Raw genomic sequence first — 21,089 nt, 5'->3', positions numbered from 1 at the left:
ACTTAAGTAATCACTTTCATCTCATTCTCATCTCAAGAATCAGTTATCTCATTATTCTTCATCTTGATATTAAGAATCTTTATCAGTATTTATATCACAAGTTGAATCATATGAGTAATACAGAGAATATGACCTTATTTATTATTTCAGAAATACAAAGTCAATTTTTGCTTCAAGCTCTTCATCATAGTATAGTTATTCACAGTATTATCAGTTATTATAAGAAGACTGAGACTAATATCTTAATAGTTATTTTTAATCACAGTCATTAATATCTCTGCTATATAATTCTCAGTATGACTACTGATCAATGATTCAAATTCAATTAATGTCTCTTAATATATTCAGTTCTCATCAATGTAATAACATGTAACTCTTATAAATATAAGATTATTTATACTAGTTTATACATTCACTGTGAGAGATACTCTTCAATAATTCTTCAACTCTGATTCTAGATATTGTATATTAACTTTGTAATATATCTCAAGATTGAATCAAAGACAGAATTGATGTGAAATATGAAGATTTGAATTAAGTATTTGAACAAGTGTTTAGAATTCAGAATTTTCAATTAATTAAAGAGAAAGATTCAGAGATATACACATACAAAGTAATTATTCACAGAAGTTATCAGATAAGAGTTATGAAATCAGAGTACTGATACACAGTCATTTTTATATGATTTTCTTCAAATTAGAAAGTTAGTGTTATCAAAAATTATTATCTGATAGAGTAACTTATCAGCTCAGTAGTAATTTTCTAATTATTTTTCTTTTATTATCTGCATTCTAATAACTTCAGATGTTGAGAAATTTCTTCAGAGTTATAATCAGTTTATAATAAATATTTCTGAATAAAGTTACAGTAATTACAGTAGAGAGATAACTCTTCAGTAATCTATAATATAATCTGTTAATAATTATTTCATAGTTCATCTCAGTGTTTATGTTAAGTTTTTCATAAATTTCATAACCTGAAATCAGATATGAAGAATAAAGTGATTATTTATTATAATTGAAAGAGAGTATTCTGTATTGAATTGTAAATAATATAGACTTTGTAATTCACAGTGATTTCTTAAAGAGTTTATAAATCTTCAATAAAAGTAAAAGAAGTGAAAGAAGTGAATTCAGAAGATATCATAATAATTTAAGAAAGATAATAATTTATTTTCAATAACTGATCACTGATATATGTAAGAAGAATTAATATAAGAGAAAATAATCTTCTTTCTTAGCTTAGTTATAATTTTAGTACTAACTCAGATTGAATATTATCAATGTATAAAAGTAAATAAATAATCTTGATTACTCTCTGTCATATTTCTTAAAATATATTAATATTATGAAAGAGAGTGTTATTAAATTATATTATTAAATAATATTATTAATAATATATTAATATTATAAATATGAATATTGAAAAAATGTTGATACTTATATATTATAGTGACAGAATAGTTGAATATATATATATATATTATTTCTGATATTGATAATTAATTATAACTTGTACAATAATTTTTAAAAACTTAAAATTAATTTCAATTATTAACTAATAGTTACAAACTTATAACTAACTAATATAAAAAGAAAAAAACTTTTTCTACTTATTATCTTTCTTCTCTTTCTCATTCTTCTTATTATTCTTCATGATTTATTTCTCATTCTTATTCTTCTTCTTCTTCTTCTTATCTAAGATAATAATTATCTTAAAATCTCTCTCTGCTGCTTTCTCAGAGAAGAGTTTCTGCTGCTTCTCTTTAGCTAGATTAATCTGTGTCTTAAAATCCTGTATTTTCTGATCTGCTGTCTCAGATTTCATCTCAGCAGTAAGCAGATTAACATGCTCAGAGAGTAGAGCTGTCTTCTCAATATTCTGAATCATGAAGTGTATTCAAGACCTGAATAAGATCTTAATTTTCTTCTTCTCTATCAGCTTCTACTAATCAATTAGAGAATAGAAGTATTATCAAAAATTATTATCTCTTAATAAAAAACTTATCAGTTTTGACTTCTTTGTCTCTTACTTTAATATCTTCTTAATCTTCTTCTACTATTACTTATTTACAGTAATACTCTTCTTCTCTCTCTCTCTCTTTATCTTGATCTTAAATCATTCTCAGAACTTCTTCTGATCTTATTACTACTATATAAAACTCTTTATTATCTTCTTTTTCAATCTCTCATAGATAATGTCATGTATATTATTTCTATACTTAGTTCAGTCTAAATCTATCAGAAGTGTTACTTAAAATTATTATTATTCTACTCTCTTATAAAGTCTCTTTAAGATATTATAACATGTCTTACAATCTGTCTCTCTGCACTTAAATGCCTTCTTCTTCTCTTTCTTCAATCTGTGACAGCGCTCACGCGTCTTGATGATTCACAGAATCACAGAATATTTAAAGAGAGATGACATGATTAATTTTAATAAGTGTTAAAAGAGAGTAAAGACAGAGAAGACAGCTAGTAATGATATAATAATAATAATGATAATAATAATGATAATAATGATAATAATGATAATAATGATGATAATAATGATAATAATAATGATAATAATGATGAAAGAAGAAGTGTATCAGAATATATTATTAACTTATCAAATATAAAGAGATAAAGAATCTATTAACAGCTTTTAGAGATATACAGAAACAGTTACAGTGTTGCATAGTAATATTATCTTCATTTAATACATACACTATTGATATTCTTTATATACAGTTATCATATAATCTATATTAAAGATACATACAGAAAATAGATCTTTATTACTAGAAAGAATGATTACAGCAACTCTCTGTTTTCATATTATAAAGATAAGTTATTCTTATTTCTTTCTTCTCTCTTTTCTCTTCTTCTTCAACTCATCACTAAGTTCAAGCTGATATGAAAACTATTAAAACACTCTTAGAAACCCTCAAATTAAAGAGTATAGACTAATCAAATTTTAAATACAGATAAACTAAATTATATTCAATAATACTAATTATTTATTTCTCTCTTAATAAAATAACAGTTGCATCTTTTCTCTCTCTTTAAACAAAACATGATCTGTGAAAAGCAAGTATCACATCAGATCATAATAATCAACACAGTCTCAGCATGCAGAGCTGTATACACACAGTATGTACTGAACTGAGAGACTGTATAAGTTGTAAACTAATGACAGCATCTCAGAGAGAGCTGTGCAGTGTGAAAAAGTTATAACTCTTAGTTATATACACAGAGAATGAATTACTGCAGTAAGTACATATATATTATATAAAAGTAACACTTTTTAATAATACTCAGTCTCTGATATTATGAAAATAGAGTCTCTCTGTGAGATCTGTTTTTATCAGAAGTCAGAGAATCTTATATTTCTTAAGATTATCTTCATCTATCTTATCTATGAAATCAATGAGAAGAATCATTGATTTCAGTATTCTGCTCTTGATATCATTCAAGTGATAGCAGAGTTCACTCTGATCACACTTTTTAAGTGTATGTTTTCTAAATATTCACATTTATACAGATATATACTGATTATTTATTAGATAATGTTAAGATAATAACTCATTACAGCTGTGTTACTCTCACTGTGAGAAATATATAGTTGATAATAAACATTGTAAAGACTCTGAGAAATGAGTATTTTAAGAGTGATTTTTTTTATTTTTATTTTTTATTTTTTTCTTTTCTTTTAATTTTTTTCTTTCTCTTTTTTTTTCATTATGATTTTTTCTTGTTTTTATTTTATTGTTTATTTTTTATTTTTTTTATATTTTATATTTTTTTCATAATTAAAAAATTATATGAATTATGATTTGTGTTCAGAAAAGTAATAATATTTGATAATACTCTCTGTTAAATTTTCAACAAATGAGCACTATATTATGATATTATGTAAGTGAGAAATGATTTTATAATCTCATTTAATATCATTCTCAATAATGAGATCAGAATGAAAATGTAACTAAGAATTTAAACATATTCTTTATCTAGAACTAGATTTTTATTTAAAAAGTGAATCTGAGATCTTTAATATTTGAAATAACATGATTTAAAATCAATGTAATGAATATAAATTATAATCAGAAGTAATACTTTTAAGTAATATAATAACTGTAAAGTTTAATTCTGATCTCAGACACGGTCACACAATCAGTCTACTAAGAACTCATTATTAACATTAATATTGATGATTTGATGAATTAACTGATTAATTATACATGCAGAAACATCATCACTGAGCTGAAAAAGCAGCCTCAGACTGATTCTGTGACTGTGAAAAAGAACAAAGATAAGGATAAAGACACAGTTATATGAAAGTGCACTCACTGCGAAAGAGATAAATATACAGTTGACAGGTGTTTCATCTTACACTCTGACAAAAGAAGAAAGAAGAAGAATAAGAAGAATAATAACAAAAAGAAAGAGAAGAAGAATGACTTGATAAGTTCTCAATCAGCAGTAAATACAGTAATTACAAAGATTGAGTTCTATTTCTCTTTCACAGTCACTGAAAAACCATTCTCTAGATCTTGATATTTGAATACATGTGTATATCTGAATATAGTAGATGAGCTTCATTCTTTTTAAAATATCAAATCTTTTAATAATATCATCTCTGTCAATTCTGTGACTGAAGAAACTGAGTTTATCAAGAGAATTGAAACTGTTATCTTGAAGATTGAGAGTGATGATGTTAACTTGCAGAATGTTCACTATATTTCTAATATTACAGTTAATCTGCTCTCATTTACAAAGCTTAAAAATCAGAGGTTTTAATTTATATTATCTTTCACTATTCTCTCACTTTTCATTTGCAGAGCTCTGAATGATGTTATTTTTCACACAGTTCAGATTACTCAGAATAACATTTATAAGATTATTGAACAGAAGTTTAATGAGAATTCTAATCATTTGAACAAGATAGTCAAGTATATTATGATATCTCATGAGTATAATTTTGACTAAAAAGTTGATTTTTCTGTCACTACTGTTACTACTGTTGATAACATTGATTCTGTAAATATGAAATCACAGATATCAAAGATATGAAAGACTCTTTTGAATTAGTATTATAATCTCAGTCATATTCACACTGATACTATAACTGCTATAGTCAAGAATTCTCATACTGAAGTCATAATTAAAGATTCTAAAACTAAGTTCTTTTATAGAGAGTGTGTTAAGACAGGTATAACATGAGATTATTTGAAAACACTGATATTTAGATCTATTCAACTCATTGAGAAGATCAATATTAATCTTGTAGATAATAAATATATGTTGAAAGATCTCTCTGATTACTTCTTAGAGTTTCATCAGAGAATTAAATACTAAATACTTATTATCTGTGATATTACTTACTACTATTGAGTATATTTTTTAAAGTTCAAGAATGAGACTGTTTAATACTTTGAGTTGTGACTCAGATTCATGAGTAATCTTAGTTATACAGTCCCTGCTTTTCTACAGACTGATATTAACAGTGTTTTTCAGTCTGCATATATGCATGTGGCTATAAATTTATATAATATCAAATGAGAATCAATGATACTACATTTATCACATCAAGATAATGTTTCTAAGTGTGAGATTCACACTATCATGAAATGAGTTAAAGCTGCTTTTATAAAAGTTAATCTCTCTAAGAAGTTTTGAACAGATGTTCTAGAGACAGTTATTACAATAATTAATAATACTCTTATATTTACAGTTCTTTACAACTCAAAATTTTAACTCTTTACTACAGAGACTTCTGTGGTTTCAAGCTTATATAAGATCTCTTAATATACACTTACAAATACCTCACTGAATGTGAGGCATTTTCACTAATTAAGTGCAGAGATCTTTATTTACTCGTATAAATCTCGGAAGCCTGTGAATAAGCTTTCTTTATATACTGATTTCTATTATATTATTGAATTCAGTGATATATCAATCTATTATCTATGAAATTCTGAATCTGACAAGGTTATTATTAGTAGTGATATGAGATTCTTAATCACTAAAAAATCAAAATCAGCTGTTACATCTATAGTACTTATTAATTATATTATTAAACTGAGACCTAATATTTATCTGACTGATGATAAAGATGCTTCTAACATTAATAATCTGAATTCTACATAATTACAGCTTGTGAAATTACTGACTACTTATACTCTGAGCTCTGTTACAAGTAGTCTTCTGAAATTCTATAAGAATGCCACATATTAATCAGAGAGAATAGAAGATTACTAAAAGAAGTTTATACAATACAAGATTACTAATCTGAAGAGATATAAGATATGAAGTTTAATTCTGAGATTCAATGTTCTGAAGAATAAATTAATTACTTCAGACTATTAAGTATTTCTTAAGAAAGATAGATTTATAAATCTAAATACTGATTCTAATAATATTCTTAGAAAATTATATTAAGTGATTTATAATAACTAACTTAGAAAGAGTTTTAGAGAAGAGATTTATACTTCTGTTATCACTGATACTGCTAATTATATTCTTTCTATCATAGTAGTATAACACAGTTAAATACTCTGTTAAGTAAATATAGTAATGATATATCTATATAAGTACCTCACTAAGAATATCTACATGAGATAACTCACTGAATTTAAGACAGGTTTGCTGAAAACACTTGTCTGTGTGATTGAGAGTAGTTTATACAGTCTGAATTCTGCAGTGAAGATCTAATATAATTACTTAACTGCTCTATTTTTTGCTCCGGTGACTGAATGATTAATGCAGCCTAGACTGGCCGCTGAGACCATGAATTTCACATTTGATTTCATTTGATCTGGTCTCATACATTTCTTGGCGTGAATCCCGCTGGGACTGACTATCAAAAAAACATGTAAAGTGACTATATATCAGATCTTAAAATGAAATCATGACTTGAAAAAATTGAGAAAGTGATCTTATTTAGTCTCATTTAGTCTCATTCTTGACATAAAGTTACTATTTTTAGACATTTTAAGATTTTTTTTAGACTATTTTTAATTTTTTAAAAAGTAACACTTTTTAATAATGCTTAAATGAGATTTAAAGTCATTTAAAGTAATAAAAACAATTTAAATTGAGAAGTGAAAATCATGATCTCATTTGAAAAATGTGACAAGAGTAGACAGTAAGTCTCACTGAAACAGTATGAAACTACTATTTAATGTTAAAACTATGTAATGAGATCAGTCGAATTGGTAATGAGACTATCAAAAAATCTGGTCCTGATCTCAGACACGGTCACACAGTCAGTCTAATGCAGCCACCTGATAGCACCTTGATGTGAGAAACCAAGGCGTGTGAGTTCAAAACCCGCAGAGAATATATTAAATTCAGAACTCAAGCACCTCAGATTTCTAATAAATACAGAGGTGTACAAATCACTTTAACAAATCACTCTATGTTTTTGAAATGAAAAGTTATTATTGCATGTATTTAATTGTCACTTCTTTGTATTTTCTATGTTCTTGTTATCTTGATATGATCTTAACATCTGTATTTCCTTCTGTATGATCAACACTTGGCCTCTATTTAACATCACGCAAGGACTCATTATAAGCTCTGCTTGTATATAAGTATAATGAAAGAATAATAATAATAATAATAATAATAACTGCTCTATTAAGTGATGTTGAATTTACAGTCAGTGTCTATAACTTTATTATTATTATTATTATTATTATTCTTCAATTATAGATGTATACAGTCAGAGACTATGACATCTATCTGAGAATCTTTAGTTCTCAGAGTTTTTCCTATATCTATAGAGTCAACTATTATACACTTATCAATTTCAGATATGCAAAATCAGAAAATTCCAGCTCAGAACACAAAAACTGTTTACAAATTACAGTATTTCAACATCTATTAATACTTTGAAACCATTTAAAAATATCATGACAAAGAAAAAGAGAACATATTTCTAAGAATAGACACATTAAATAGATAGATAGAAAAGAACAGAAAGAAACAAGTACAGTAAAGAAAGACTATAATAAAATAAAATTATTAAAAGATAGTGTATAGCTGTTTTAACAGACTATATCTAATCAATTTTCACCTCTTCATATTCAGATACTTCTGAGTTGAGTCATTTTCTTGTAGCTGCTTGAGTTTCTGATAGAAAGTCTATTAAGTATTTAAGTTCTGTCTCAGTTGAGAATAAGAACCTCATATTTAATTGATTTAAATCATACTTCTTCTTTAATCTGACTCTGAGACTATTGTATAATGCACAATGCATTACAATATGCTCAGAATTCTCATTTGTATTACAGAATGAGCACTCTGTTGAATTAAATCTATTATCAAATCTTTGTATATAGAATTTGAAATAATCATGTTCTAGTTTTAGCTGAATTATAAATGAGAATATTTTCTTTTTGCATTTAATTGAACAAGATTTTCACTTTGATTTTGTCTTAAATCTTGAATAATATATGCTCTTCTTTTGTTTCTGTCAGCTTTCATTTCACTTGCTTAAACAAGATTCTTTTATCTTTCTCTTTATGAAAGATCAGAACACTGTTTTTTAAATAGATCTGCTTAATTCTAAACTCTTTTTTGCAGCTGAATCAGTCAATTCATTGTCATGAATATTCATATGAGCAGGAACTCAATGCAGATGAATTATCAGTTTAGATATTCTTCTCTTTTGAATTTTCAAAACAGAGTTTAAAATCAGATTAAGATTCATTTGATCATTATAAATCTGACTATTTCTAAGTCTTTTTAAAGCAGCTTGACTATCAGAGAATATTCATGCCTCTTTCAAACTATTTCCTTCTTTATAAGATTTTATTTCAATGAGTTTGAAAGCTTTCACTATTGCAAATAATTCAGCATCAAAGACTTCAGATTCACAGTTTAAATTTCAGAAATCTGAGATAAAATTGATATTATCTTCAGTATAAGCAATGCCTGCATTTAATCTATTCAAATTCTCATTTTTTGAGTCATCTGAGTAAATCAGAATAGAGTCTTTTATATTGATTATAGAGATCTTCTTCAAATGCTGTTCATATTCTCTCTCTTTAGATAGTTCACTTATTTGTAAGTCTATGAGAGATTTCAGCTTTTCTCTTCAGAGAGATATCTTCTCATGATCAATTTTCTCAACATTTAATAAAGAAAATTGATTCTTAATAAGTGAACATAGTTGTAAGAAATCCCACTTCTCGCGAATTCTTTACCTCTATTCCTATCTCTCATATAATCAATAGGGCTAGCGGCCCTTGGCTACACACAACTATATAGACTGAAGTTCGCGAATACTATTCATAACTCAGCTTGAATACTATTATACATTTGATCTTTACATTTTATCTTCCTACTGTAAACACTTCTAGTAGTTAACAGTATATATCATGCCAAGCTGCAAACACCTGAATAATCACCTGTGAGCACTTATTTCTACATTTCAAGCTCAGTCAGTCAGCAACTGTCTATTATGACTGAAAGAACTAGAAACTCATGTGCTTCAATCTCTACAAACTCTACTACAGACACTCAGAAGCAGTCATCTGAATCATGAATAATCTCTGTAAAAGAGGTCTCAGAGAACTTATTAATCACTTATGAGATATCATTCTCTGCATCTGTAACAGAGAAACTCTCAGAACTCATAAATGAATCAATCTCAGTAAAGAACATTCTTGAGTATCTCTTACAGAACTAAGCTATTTTTCTATAAGAAATGCTTACTGCTTACAAACATTCTTGAACTGAGTCTTTAGACATAATCTTCAGAGATACTTACAAACTGAAAAGAAACTTTCTTAAGCTGTGATTACTTAAGGTCACTTATCAAATCACAATCTATAAAAGCTTTTGTAAGTTTGTATTTGAAATTAACTTACAAGCTCAGCTATGTGATATGAAAGATAAAGAAGCTGTTATCTATATAATGACAGATCTCTATTATACTGAAGTTAAGAACTGACTGAATTATTTAGAAAATAATTATAAGAGATCTTACTGATCTGTTCTCAAGATCTATCTAGAGAATAAGTTAAGAGACTTTACAAGCTGAACAGAGAATATCTGAACTGTGATCATCAATATTAGAAAAAGAGATGAGAAATTTGATAAAGACTACTTACAGTGCTTCATGAAATTATGATATGAATTAAGATCTGTGAAAACAGGGCTCTGAAATAAGACCTGAATAATGATATTTATAAAAAGACTGAATAAAAATATATAGAATAAGCTCATTGAGTAAGACTCTAAGTTCTTAACTCTGAAGAAACTGATAACTCTTATTCACTGCTTATAAATCACTGTGAGAGTCACAGATCTGTAGAGAGTGAATCACTGATCAGCTCTGTGAAGATCAGAACAACAGAGAACAGATTTATCAGAAAAAGATAATAAGATATAGAGAGATTCATATCTAACTACTGAGCAGAAAGAGAGAGCTTCACAAGCTTCTATAAACAGAGTGTATAATAGAGAGATTAAGAAAAAAAGACTCTGCTTTATCTGTTCTAAATCAGAATATCTTTATACAAACTATTCAGACAAATTAAAATAGAAATTTGAGAAGTTATGAACAGAGTCAGTAACAGTCTTCTTAAGAGTCTTGAAGCTGATATCTGAATCTGTTACTTCTCTGATGAAAATGCTTACTTCTGAGAAGAGATTATGTCATGATACTGCTGCTCTGCAAGTATGAGAAGTATTAGTAAACTCAGAATCTCAGATCACTGTGATGTCTCTAAAGCTCACAGAGTAAATGAGCTGAAAGATGAAAACTGAAAATCTGCTCTTATAATAAGTAGAATGTGAGAACTCAGATCTGAGAGCTGAGAGACTTACAAGAGCTACTTTTAAATTACAAGATCTCTCTGAAATCTGAAGAAGATTTATAAAAACTGTGATTATCACAGATATCACAGATAATATGTATTTAAGACTGATATAACTTTAAAGACACAATCTGTACATAGCTGTCTATGAGTCAGGTTTATACTTCTGATCAGTGTTGACAGACTCACTCATAGAGATAGAATCAGTTAATGCTGTAGAGTTAATTAGAGAAGACAAGCTCATCTATATAATAACTTTATAAGTGTCTGTGTAAGAATAAGTGCTCGCAGGCGATTATTCGGGTGTTTGCAGCTTGGCGTGATATGTACTGTTAACTACTAGAAGTATTCACAGTAGAAAGATAAAATGTAGAGGTCAAATGTATAATAGCATTTAAGCTGAGTTGTGAATAGTATTCGCGACTTCAGTCTATATAGTTGTGTGTAGCCAAGGGCTGCTAGCCCTATTAATTACACAAGAGATAGAAATAGAGATAAAGAATTCATGAGAAGTGAGATTTCTTACATATCTCTCTCTCTCTAAGGCTTTGTCTGTGAAGCCTTTCACTGAGTGACTTCATAGTTAGCTCAGCACTGCAGTGATACTCACTAAAAATTCTTCACATCTATAAAAAATCTCAGTGAGGAAAAATCCCTTATTATCACAAAGAAAAAAGAGTCTGTCACTCAGTTTCTTATTCTGTGAGATTCTTTATAATCTACAGATTCTTCTCTAACTATTATACAGATTCATCTTATATCTTTCATACAGAAGAGTTTCAGTTAACTCTCAATTATTTTCATAAAATTCTTGTGTAATCATCACACAGATTCATCTTACAGATGAATCACTCTCTGTAAGATTACTTTCATTAAAGAGAAATATTTGTGAGTTAATCTTTTATTCATTCTCACAAATCATTGCTTTTTGACACTGTAGAATTGTGAGAAATTTTTCATTCTTTCATCAACTCTATAGAATTGTAGAATTAAGATATTCACAGTCTGCAATCACTCTTTATAGTCATATAGAAAGATTCAGATCTGTGATTCATAATCACTCTTATTTACTAGAGTGATCTGACTGTTCTATGAGATCACTCACAGTGTAAGTAAATCTCTCTAGAGTAGTATAAATATCTCAGATCTGTTCATAAAACCTCATCTTCTTTTTTCTTTTTCTGTAACAGCTCTTATTCTTATAAACTGTGAGTATTTTCATTCATCTATGAAGTGTTTTTATCTAGATAACAGAGAGAGAGTGTTTCTGACAATATCTGTATATTAATTCAAGAACTTCTCAAGAATAAAAATTTTTTTAATTTCAATCTCTTTATAAATAATGTCTGATCACTGCTGAGCTTCTTGTAAGTATTCTCATAACTTCTCTGATCACTTTTTATCAGCTGATAAAGTAGAAATACTGCTGTTCATGACTGCATCTTTATTCTTCTCAGCCTTGTCACTGCATCTAATCTTCAAATCAGCAGCTAACTCTCTATCTCTCTCAGATCAGTCTCTAGCTTTAAGCAGTGCAGTCTCTCTCTTTGCTGTAAGTCTTCTTATAAGTAATTCCTTACAGATTCTAGCTGATAGTTCTTATAAAGCTTCTGATATTATCAGTGTCTTCTGCAGCTCTGCAGGTCTATGATCACTTCTTTCCTGCCTGCACAATCTCTGACCAGATATATATGAATATGTCTAGGTTTTCTATCAATGATTCTCATGCTGTGATGCATTTTCACAATCTCATTGTCAATAGAAGATAAGTCTCTGAGTATCTGCAAAATCTGAGTAATCAAGACAATGTGAATATCATGAATTCATAATAGAAGTTGATCTAAGCAGATGAGCTCTCTCTCTATATCTCAATTATTTCTGAGCTGAATACTTCAGTACAACTGAGAGAGTGAACTCAGCTTCATGAGAGATATTTAATTATACATGCAGATGATCAGTTCTCAAGACTCTGCTATAACTGTGTATACTCTGATATTCAGCTTCTCTGAAGTCTGTGCATTTCTGATAATCTTTACATCAAATGCAATAATTATCTATACTATGAATATAATACTCTCTACTTCTTTGAAGAGAGAAATTAGTAGTTGTGAGAGATTTGAGTGTTATAGATATTGATAATATAAATATGAGTTTTCTTTGTTTTTTCTTTATTAATCTCTAAATTATATTCACAGTTCTGTTTATTTTCTTATTTTTTAGTTTTAATAAGAACATGATTTCTTCTTTTCTTATATACATCACAGACTGTTCATTTCAGTAGAAACTCATCATCTTATAGACTAGAATTTGTAAATGACAGTGTTAATATCTTTATTATAATCAGGTTCTTAGTGAAGACTGCATCATTCTGACTTATCAGAATTTACAGTATAAAAGTTATGTCTCAGCTTCTACAGATATCTTATCTGTCTGAATGATTTTCAAGTGAACTCATTTATCTTGTCAGAATACTCTTACTACTGAATCTTGAATCAGAGCTTATAATCTCACTTCTCTGAGTTAATAATCTCTTTGATCTGATATTCTCTTTCACTCTCTAATGCTTTATAAACAGAGTGATGAGTCATAGAGTTCTCTTCTGAGAATTCCTTGTATTCATGAAGTAAAGAGACATGAAAAACATTGTATATCTACAACTCAGATGACAGTTTCAATCTGTAGAACTGTGAGCTAACTTTCTTCATAATCTTATAAGACTCTGTCTGCAAGAGATTCAGCTTCTTGCTAGATCTCTGTATAATAATGTTTTCTAGACTCAGTCAGACTCTATTATCTTTCTTAAAACTCTTTATAATATGCTTGAAGTCATAGTATCTCTTCTGATACTCTTGAGTCTTTCTTAAGAATTCACAGGCTTTCTCTCAGATCTTCTGAATTCTCTCAGCCTGTTCACAGGCATCATCACACTCTATAGTGTACTCTCATGAGTCTATCAAGATCATCTGTGAATGAGTTTCAGTGAGTATCTCAAAGAGGGTTTTATCTGTACTGACATATTTTAAGTTGTTATATACAAACTCTGTGAGTGATAATTAATGTATTCAGTCATTCTGATTATAATTAACAAAGCATCACAGATACTGTTTCAATATACTCATCAGATATTCTGTCTGATCATCTGTCTGTTAATGAAAAGTCATACTTAGATCTTATAAGATCTTCAGTATAGTCATCAGATCAGATCAGAACTCTTCTACAAAAATTAATTCTCTGTCTGAGACAATATTTATAGATAATTCATACAATCAGATCACATTGTGAATAAAGATATAAGTTAAATTCTTTGACTTTAAGTTCTTATGAGTGAATATAAAGTATGTTATCTTGATAAAGTGATTCACTATCACCAGTACACTGTCAAAGCAGGTATTATATATGTTCTTGCTTTCAGAAAGACTTATAAGAATATTTATTTCTAGCTGTTTTCAAGATTTCTGCAGAATGAATAGAGAAGTAAGTTCTTTATATAATCTGAATCATACTACTTACAAACTCTGATAAACAGTATAAGAATTCACTATCTTCTTCATAAGTTCTCATATCTTCAGTCAGAAGTATTTTCTTATAAACAACTTATGAGTTCTAGTATCTATAAAATAATCTGCTAGAGAAGAGTTATAATGCCTTTTAATGAGTTCTACACATAGAAACTTATTCACAGGTATATAAATTCAGTTCTCTCTTTATAAGAGATTATTTAAGTCTCTTCAATTCTTTAGTTCTGCAGAATTGATCTCTGCTGTAAGTAGTTTTTAAATATGCTGAGTATATTCATTTTTCAGTTGCAGTTCAGACAATCTGAATAGAAGATCTTATGAAGACTTATACTCTGTTTCTTCTTATATCAGGTCTTTTACAATGCTTCTTAAAGTCTGCAAACTCTTCAGATTTTAGATACTCTCTTCAAGAATTCTTACAGAGATTCTTAGAGTGTTGACTCTCAGTGTTGTAGAGAGTAGTTATACAGACTTCTTTTCTCTCTCTTCTTTCTTCTCTTATAGAAGATTGAGAGACTCTTCAGTCAATCTCTTTGTAACACTCAGTCTGAGCATTCTGTGAAGCTTTTCTATCTTCTCTAGTCTCTCTGTGTCTGTCACTCTAATCTTCTTAACATAGTCTGATCTGTGAGAGAGTTCATCTGCTGAGTTCTTAGTTCTCTTGATATATTCTATCTTGAATCAGAACTCACTCAGTCTCTGAGCTCAGTGAATCTGCTGCTATGAGAGTTTCTTGATTGAAGCAAATTATTATAAGCTATTATAATCAGTTCTAACAGTAATCACTGTTATGAGATTCTCAAAGTAGTGATATCAGTGATGAAAGAATTTCACTATTATAAGAAGCTTCTGATTATAAATATTATAGTTGATCTCTGCAGATTACATCTTCTGTAAGAAAAAGATCACTGAAACTCAGTTCTCATTTAACTGTAGTTATGAGACTATTTCTGAAATTACAAAGAAGAAGACATCTATCTTTAATCTGATTAAGAGTAAGAGATCAAAGTGAAACAGTATTACTGTGTCTGTGAATGTCTGTTTCAATCTTGTAAAGACTCTGTGAGCTTCTGAGATAAGAAAGTTCTTACAGTTCTCTCTTCTCAACAATCTTTTCATTCTTTATTTGCAGAATGACTTCTTCTTATTTTCATTCTTCAGCATGTCTGTAAGAATCAAGAAGATTCTTACAAATGCAAAGATAAACTGTCTATAGAAATTCACAAAGCTCAGAAAGATCTGAATCTTATGAATACTAGTTAGCTTCAGTCATGATAGAATAGTCTCAATCTGTGAAGATTTCATCTGAATATCATCTGCAGTGATTATATATTCTAGAAAATTAATTCAGCAGACACTGAAGTTATACTTCATGAGCTTAATATACAGTTCTGTCTCATCTAAGGCCTTCAACATACTTTGCACATGCTCAGTGTGTTCTTTCTTCTTCATAAAGTACATTATCACATCATTCAGATATATTATCATGAAGACATTCAGATATATGTGAAGTGTTTTATTAATGAAAGACTGAAATACTGCAGAGATATTAGTCAGATTAAAAGACATCACTAGATATTCAAATAATTCTAGTGTGATTCTAAAGACAGTCTTTTATTTATTCTCAGACTGTATTCACAGCTGTGTATATACATTGATCATATTTAATTATATGAATATGACAGCTTCTGTGAGATAATTAATCACATTCTCAATCAGAGATAGAGAGTAACAGCTCTTTATTATCTTGAAGTTCAGATTGTGATAATCTACACACAATCTAAAATCTTCATTCTTCTTCTTTATAAATATCACAGAGGCTTTCATAAAGATCTGTGAAGATTGAATGAAGTTATTCTTCAGATTCTTCTTTACATAGGTCTGCAAGACCTCTGTCTTGTGATGAAAGAGCTTATAGATTGATTCTCAGAAGAGTTTCTATTCTTCTATTAAATCTATTATCAGATTCTTCTTACAGTGAGAAGAAAGCTTAGCTGTCTTAGCTGAGCTGAATATCTCTGTGAGATCTCAGTATTTCTTTAATATCTGAAGCTCAGTTTTCATGACTGCAAGGTTCTCAGACACTTACAAAGCTATTATATAGATGAGCTTGTCTTCTCTAATTAACTCTACAGCATCAACTGCTTCTATCTCTGTAAGTAAGTCTATCAATACTGATCAGAAGTATAAATCTGACTTGTAGACAGCTATGTACAGATTGTGTCTTTAGAGTTATACAAGTCTCAAATACATATTATCTATAATGTCTGTGATAATCACAGTTTCTGCAAATCTTCTTCAGATTTCAGAGAGATCTTACAATTCAAAGATAACTCTTATAAGTTTCTCAGTTCTCAGATCTGAGTTCTCACACTCTGCTTATTATAAGAGCAGATTCTTAGTCTTCATCTTTCAGCTCATTCACTCTGCAAGCTTTAGAAACATCACAGTGACCTGGAATTCTGAGTTTATCAATACTTTTCATGCTTATGAGACAGCAGTACTGCAGCACAGTCTCTTCTTATAAGCAAGCATTTTCATTGAGAAAGTAACAGATTCAGGTGTTAGCTTTAAGACTCTTAAGAAGGCTGTTGCTGACTCTGTTCACAACTTCTCAAATTTCTATTTTAGTTTATCTGAACAGTTTGTATGAAGATGTTCTGATTTAGAACAGATAAAGCAGAGTTTCTTTTTCTTGATCTCTCTGTTATACACTCTGTTCATAGAAGCTTGTAAAGCTCTCTCTTTCTGCTCAGCAGTCAGATATGAATCTCTCTATATCTTATTATCTTTTTTCAGTAAATCTGTCCTCTGTTATTCTAACTCTTGTGAGACTAGTTAATGATCTGCTTTTCACAGATCTGTGACTCTCACAGTGATCTGTAAGCAGTGAATGAGAGTTATCAGTTTCTTCAGAATCAAGAACTTAGTATCTTACTCAATAAGCTTGTTCTGCATATCTTTATTCAGCTTCTTTATAAATATTATCATTCAGATCTTGTTTCAGAGCCCTGTTTTCACAGATCTCAATTCACATTATAATTTCATGAAGTGCTGTGAGTAGTCTTCATCAGATTTCTTACCTCTTTTTCTAATATTAATGATTGTGGCTCAGGTGTTCTCTGTTCAGCTCATGAAGTCTCTCAACTTGTTCTCTAGATAGGTCTTGAGAACAGATTATTGAGATCTCTCATAATCATTCTCTAGATAATTCAGTCAGTTCTTGACTTCAGTGTAATAGAGATCTGTCATTGTATAGATGACAGCTTCTTCATCTTTTATATCACACAGTCAGGCTTGTAAGTCAATTTCAAATACAAACTTGTAAAAGCTTTTATAGATTGTGATTCAATAAGTGACCTTAAGTGATTGTAGCTTAAGAAAGTTTCTTTTCAGTTCATAGATATCTCTGAAGATCATGTCTAAAGACTTGGTTTGAGAGTGTTTGCAGATAGTAAGCATTTCTTGTAGAAAAATAGCTTGATCTCATAGAAGATGCTTAAGAATATTCTTCACTGAGATTAATTTATTTGTGAATTCAGAGAGTTTCTCTGTCTGAGATGCAGAGAATGATATCTCATAAGTGATTGATAAGTTCTCTAGAACTTCTTTTATAGAGATTATTCATGATTTGAATGACTGCTTCTGAGTGTCTGCAGTAGAGTTCACAGGGATTGAAGCATGTGAGTTTCTAGTTCTTTCAGTCATAACAGGTGATTACTGACTGACTGAGCTTGAAATGTAAGAATAAGTGCTTGCAGATGATTATTCAGGTGTTTGCAGCTTGATGTAATATGTACTGTTAACTACTAGAAGTATTCACAGTAGAAAGATAAAATGTAGAGATCAAATGTATAATAGCATTCAAGCTGAGTTGTGAATAGTATTCATGACTCCAGTCTATATAGTTGTGTGTAGCCAAGGGCCGCTAGCCCTATTGGTTACACAAGAGATAGGAATAGAGGTAAAGAATCCGCGAGGAGCGGGATTTCTTACAGTCTGAGAATCTTGCAGTCATGAAAACTGAGCTTCAGATATCAGAGAAATACTGAGATCTTGCAGAGATATTCAGCTCAGCAAAGATAGCTAAGCTTTCTTCTCATTGTAAGAAGAATCTGATAATAAATTTGATAGAAGAGCAGAAACTCTTCTGAAGATTAATCTATAAGCTCTCTCATTATAAGACAGAGAGGTCTTGCAGATCTATGTGAAGAAGAATCTGAAGAATGACTTTATTCAATCTTCACAGATCTCTGCAGAAGTCTCTGTGATATTTATAAAGAAGAAGAATAAAGATTTCAGATTATATGTAGACTATCATAATCTGAACTTTAAGATAATAAAGAGCTGCTATTCTCTGTCTCTGATTAAGAATGTAATCAATTATCTTGTGAGAGCTGTCATATTCACATAACTGAATATGATTAATGTATATACACAGCTGCAAATACAGTCTGAGAATAAATGAAAGACTGTCTTTAGAACTGCACTGAAATTATTTGAATATTTAGTGATGTCTTTTAATCTGACTAATATTCCTGCAGTATTTCAGTCTTTTATTAATAAGACACTTTGTGCATATCTGAATATCTTTATAATAATATATCTGAATGATATGATAATGTACTCTGTGAAGAAGAAAGAATACACTGAGTATATATGAAGTGTGTTGAAGATCTTAGATGAGACAGAACTGTATATTAAGCTTATAAAGTACAACTTTAGTGTCTGTTAAATTAATTTCCTAGAATATGTAATTACTGCAGATAATATTCAGATGAAATCTTTATAAGTTAAGACTATTCTATTATGACTGAAGCTAACTACTATTCATGAGATTCAGATATTTCTGAGCTTTGTGAATTTCTATAGATAGTTTATCTTTATATTTATAAGAATCTTCTTAACTCTTACAGACATGCTGAAGAGTGAAAATAAGAAGAAGTCATTTCATGAACAGAGAATAAAAAGATTATTAAGAAGAAAGAACTGTAAGAACTTTCTTACTTCAGAAGCTCACAGAGTCTTTTCAAGATTGAAACAGATATTTCTAGATATAGTGATACTGTTTCACTTTGATCTCTTACTCTTAATCAGATTAAAGACAGATGTCTTCTTCTTTACAATTTCAGAAATAGTCTTATAACTACAGTCAAATGAGAACTGAGTTTCAGTGACTTTTTTCTCATGAAAGATGCAATCTGCAGAGATCAACTATGACATTTATAATCAGAAGCTTCTTATAATAGTGAAATTCTTCTATCACTGATATCACTATTTTAAGAATCTTGTGACAGTGATTACTATTAGAACTGATCATGACAGCTTATAATAGTTTACTTCAATCAAGAAACTCTCACAGCAGCAGATTTACTGAACTCAGAGACTGAGTGAGTTCTGATTCAAGATAGAACATATTAAGAGAACTAAGAACTCAGTAGATGAACTCTTTCATAGATCAGACTATGTTAAGAAGATCAGAGTGACAGACACAGAGAGATTAGAGAAGATAGAAAAGCTTCACAGAATACTCAGACTGAGTGTTATGAAGAGATTAACTGAAGAGTCTCTCAATTCTCTGTGAGAGAAGAAGAAAGAGAGAGAGAAGAAGTCTGTATAACTACTCTCTACAATACTGAGAGTTAATACTCTGAGAATCTCTGTGAGAATTCTTGAAGAGAGTATCTATAATCTGAAGAATTTATGAGCTTTGAGAAGCACTGCAGAAGACCTGATATAAGAAGAAACAGAGTATAAGTCTTTATAAGATCTTCTATTCAGATTGTCTAAACTATAACTGAAGAATGAATATACTCAGTATATTTGAAAACTGCTTACAGCAGAAATCAATTCTGCAGAAATAAAGAATTGAAGAGACTTCAATAATCTCTTATAAAGAGAGAACTGAATTTATGTACCTGTAAATGAGTTTCTATACATAGAACTTATTAAAAGATATCATGACTCTTCTCTAGCAGGTCATTTTACAGATACTAGAACTCATGAGTTACTTACAAGAAAACACTTCTAACTGAAGATATGAGAACTTATGAAGAAGATAGTGAATTCTTGTACTGTTTATCAGAGTTCACAGATAGTACAGTTCAGATTATATGAAGAACTTACTTCTCTACTCATTCTATAGAAACCTTGAAAACAGCTAGAAATAAATACTCTTGTAAGTCTTTCTGAAAGTAAGAATATATATAATATCTACTTTGACAGTGTACTGATGATAGTGAATTACTTTATCAAGATAACACACTTTATATTCACTCACAAGAACTTGAAGTCAAAGAATTTGACTCATATCTTTATTCATGATGTGATTCAATTGCATGAGTTATCTGTAAACATTGTCTTAAACAGAGAATTAATCTTTACAGAAGAGTTCTAATCTGATCTGATAACTATACTGAAGATCTTATAAGATTTAAGTATAGCTTTTCATTAACAGACAGATGATCAGGCAGAATATCTGATAAGTATATTAAAACAGTATCTGTGATACTTTGTTAATTACAATCAGAATGACTGAATATATTGATTATTACTTACAGAGTTTATATACAATAACTTAAAACATGTCAGCACAGACAAAACTCTCTTTGAGATACTCACTGAAACTTATTCACAGATAATCTTGATAGATCTGTGAGAGTATACTATAGAGTGTGATAATGCCTGTGAACAGGCTGAGAGAATTCAGAATATTCAGGAGAAAGCTCATGAATTCTTGAGAAAGACTCAAGAGTATTAAA

At 29.3% G+C, this 21,089-nt stretch overlaps 1 protein-coding gene across 1 annotated transcript; it reads right to left on the bottom strand.

Moving 5' to 3' along the window:
* Positions 1-1,659: 1,659 nt before the first annotated feature.
* BDCG_16882 (uncharacterized protein) lies at positions 1,660-1,890 on the bottom strand (the record flags this gene model as incomplete). Its single annotated transcript, XM_045426068.1, has 1 exon — positions 1,660-1,890. One exon carries the CDS (start codon positions 1,888-1,890, stop codon positions 1,660-1,662), a length of 231 nt encoding a protein of 76 aa, XP_045280790.1.
* Positions 1,891-21,089: the final 19,199 nt, after the last annotated feature.

Source organism: Blastomyces dermatitidis (genome assembly GCF_000003525.1).
Source record: "Blastomyces dermatitidis ER-3 genomic scaffold supercont1.4, whole genome shotgun sequence".
NCBI classification, from domain to species: domain Eukaryota; kingdom Fungi; phylum Ascomycota; class Eurotiomycetes; order Onygenales; family Ajellomycetaceae; genus Blastomyces; species Blastomyces dermatitidis.
The sequence above is the reverse complement of the archived record's forward strand: the minus strand, read 5'-3'. Positions and strand labels throughout refer to the sequence as shown.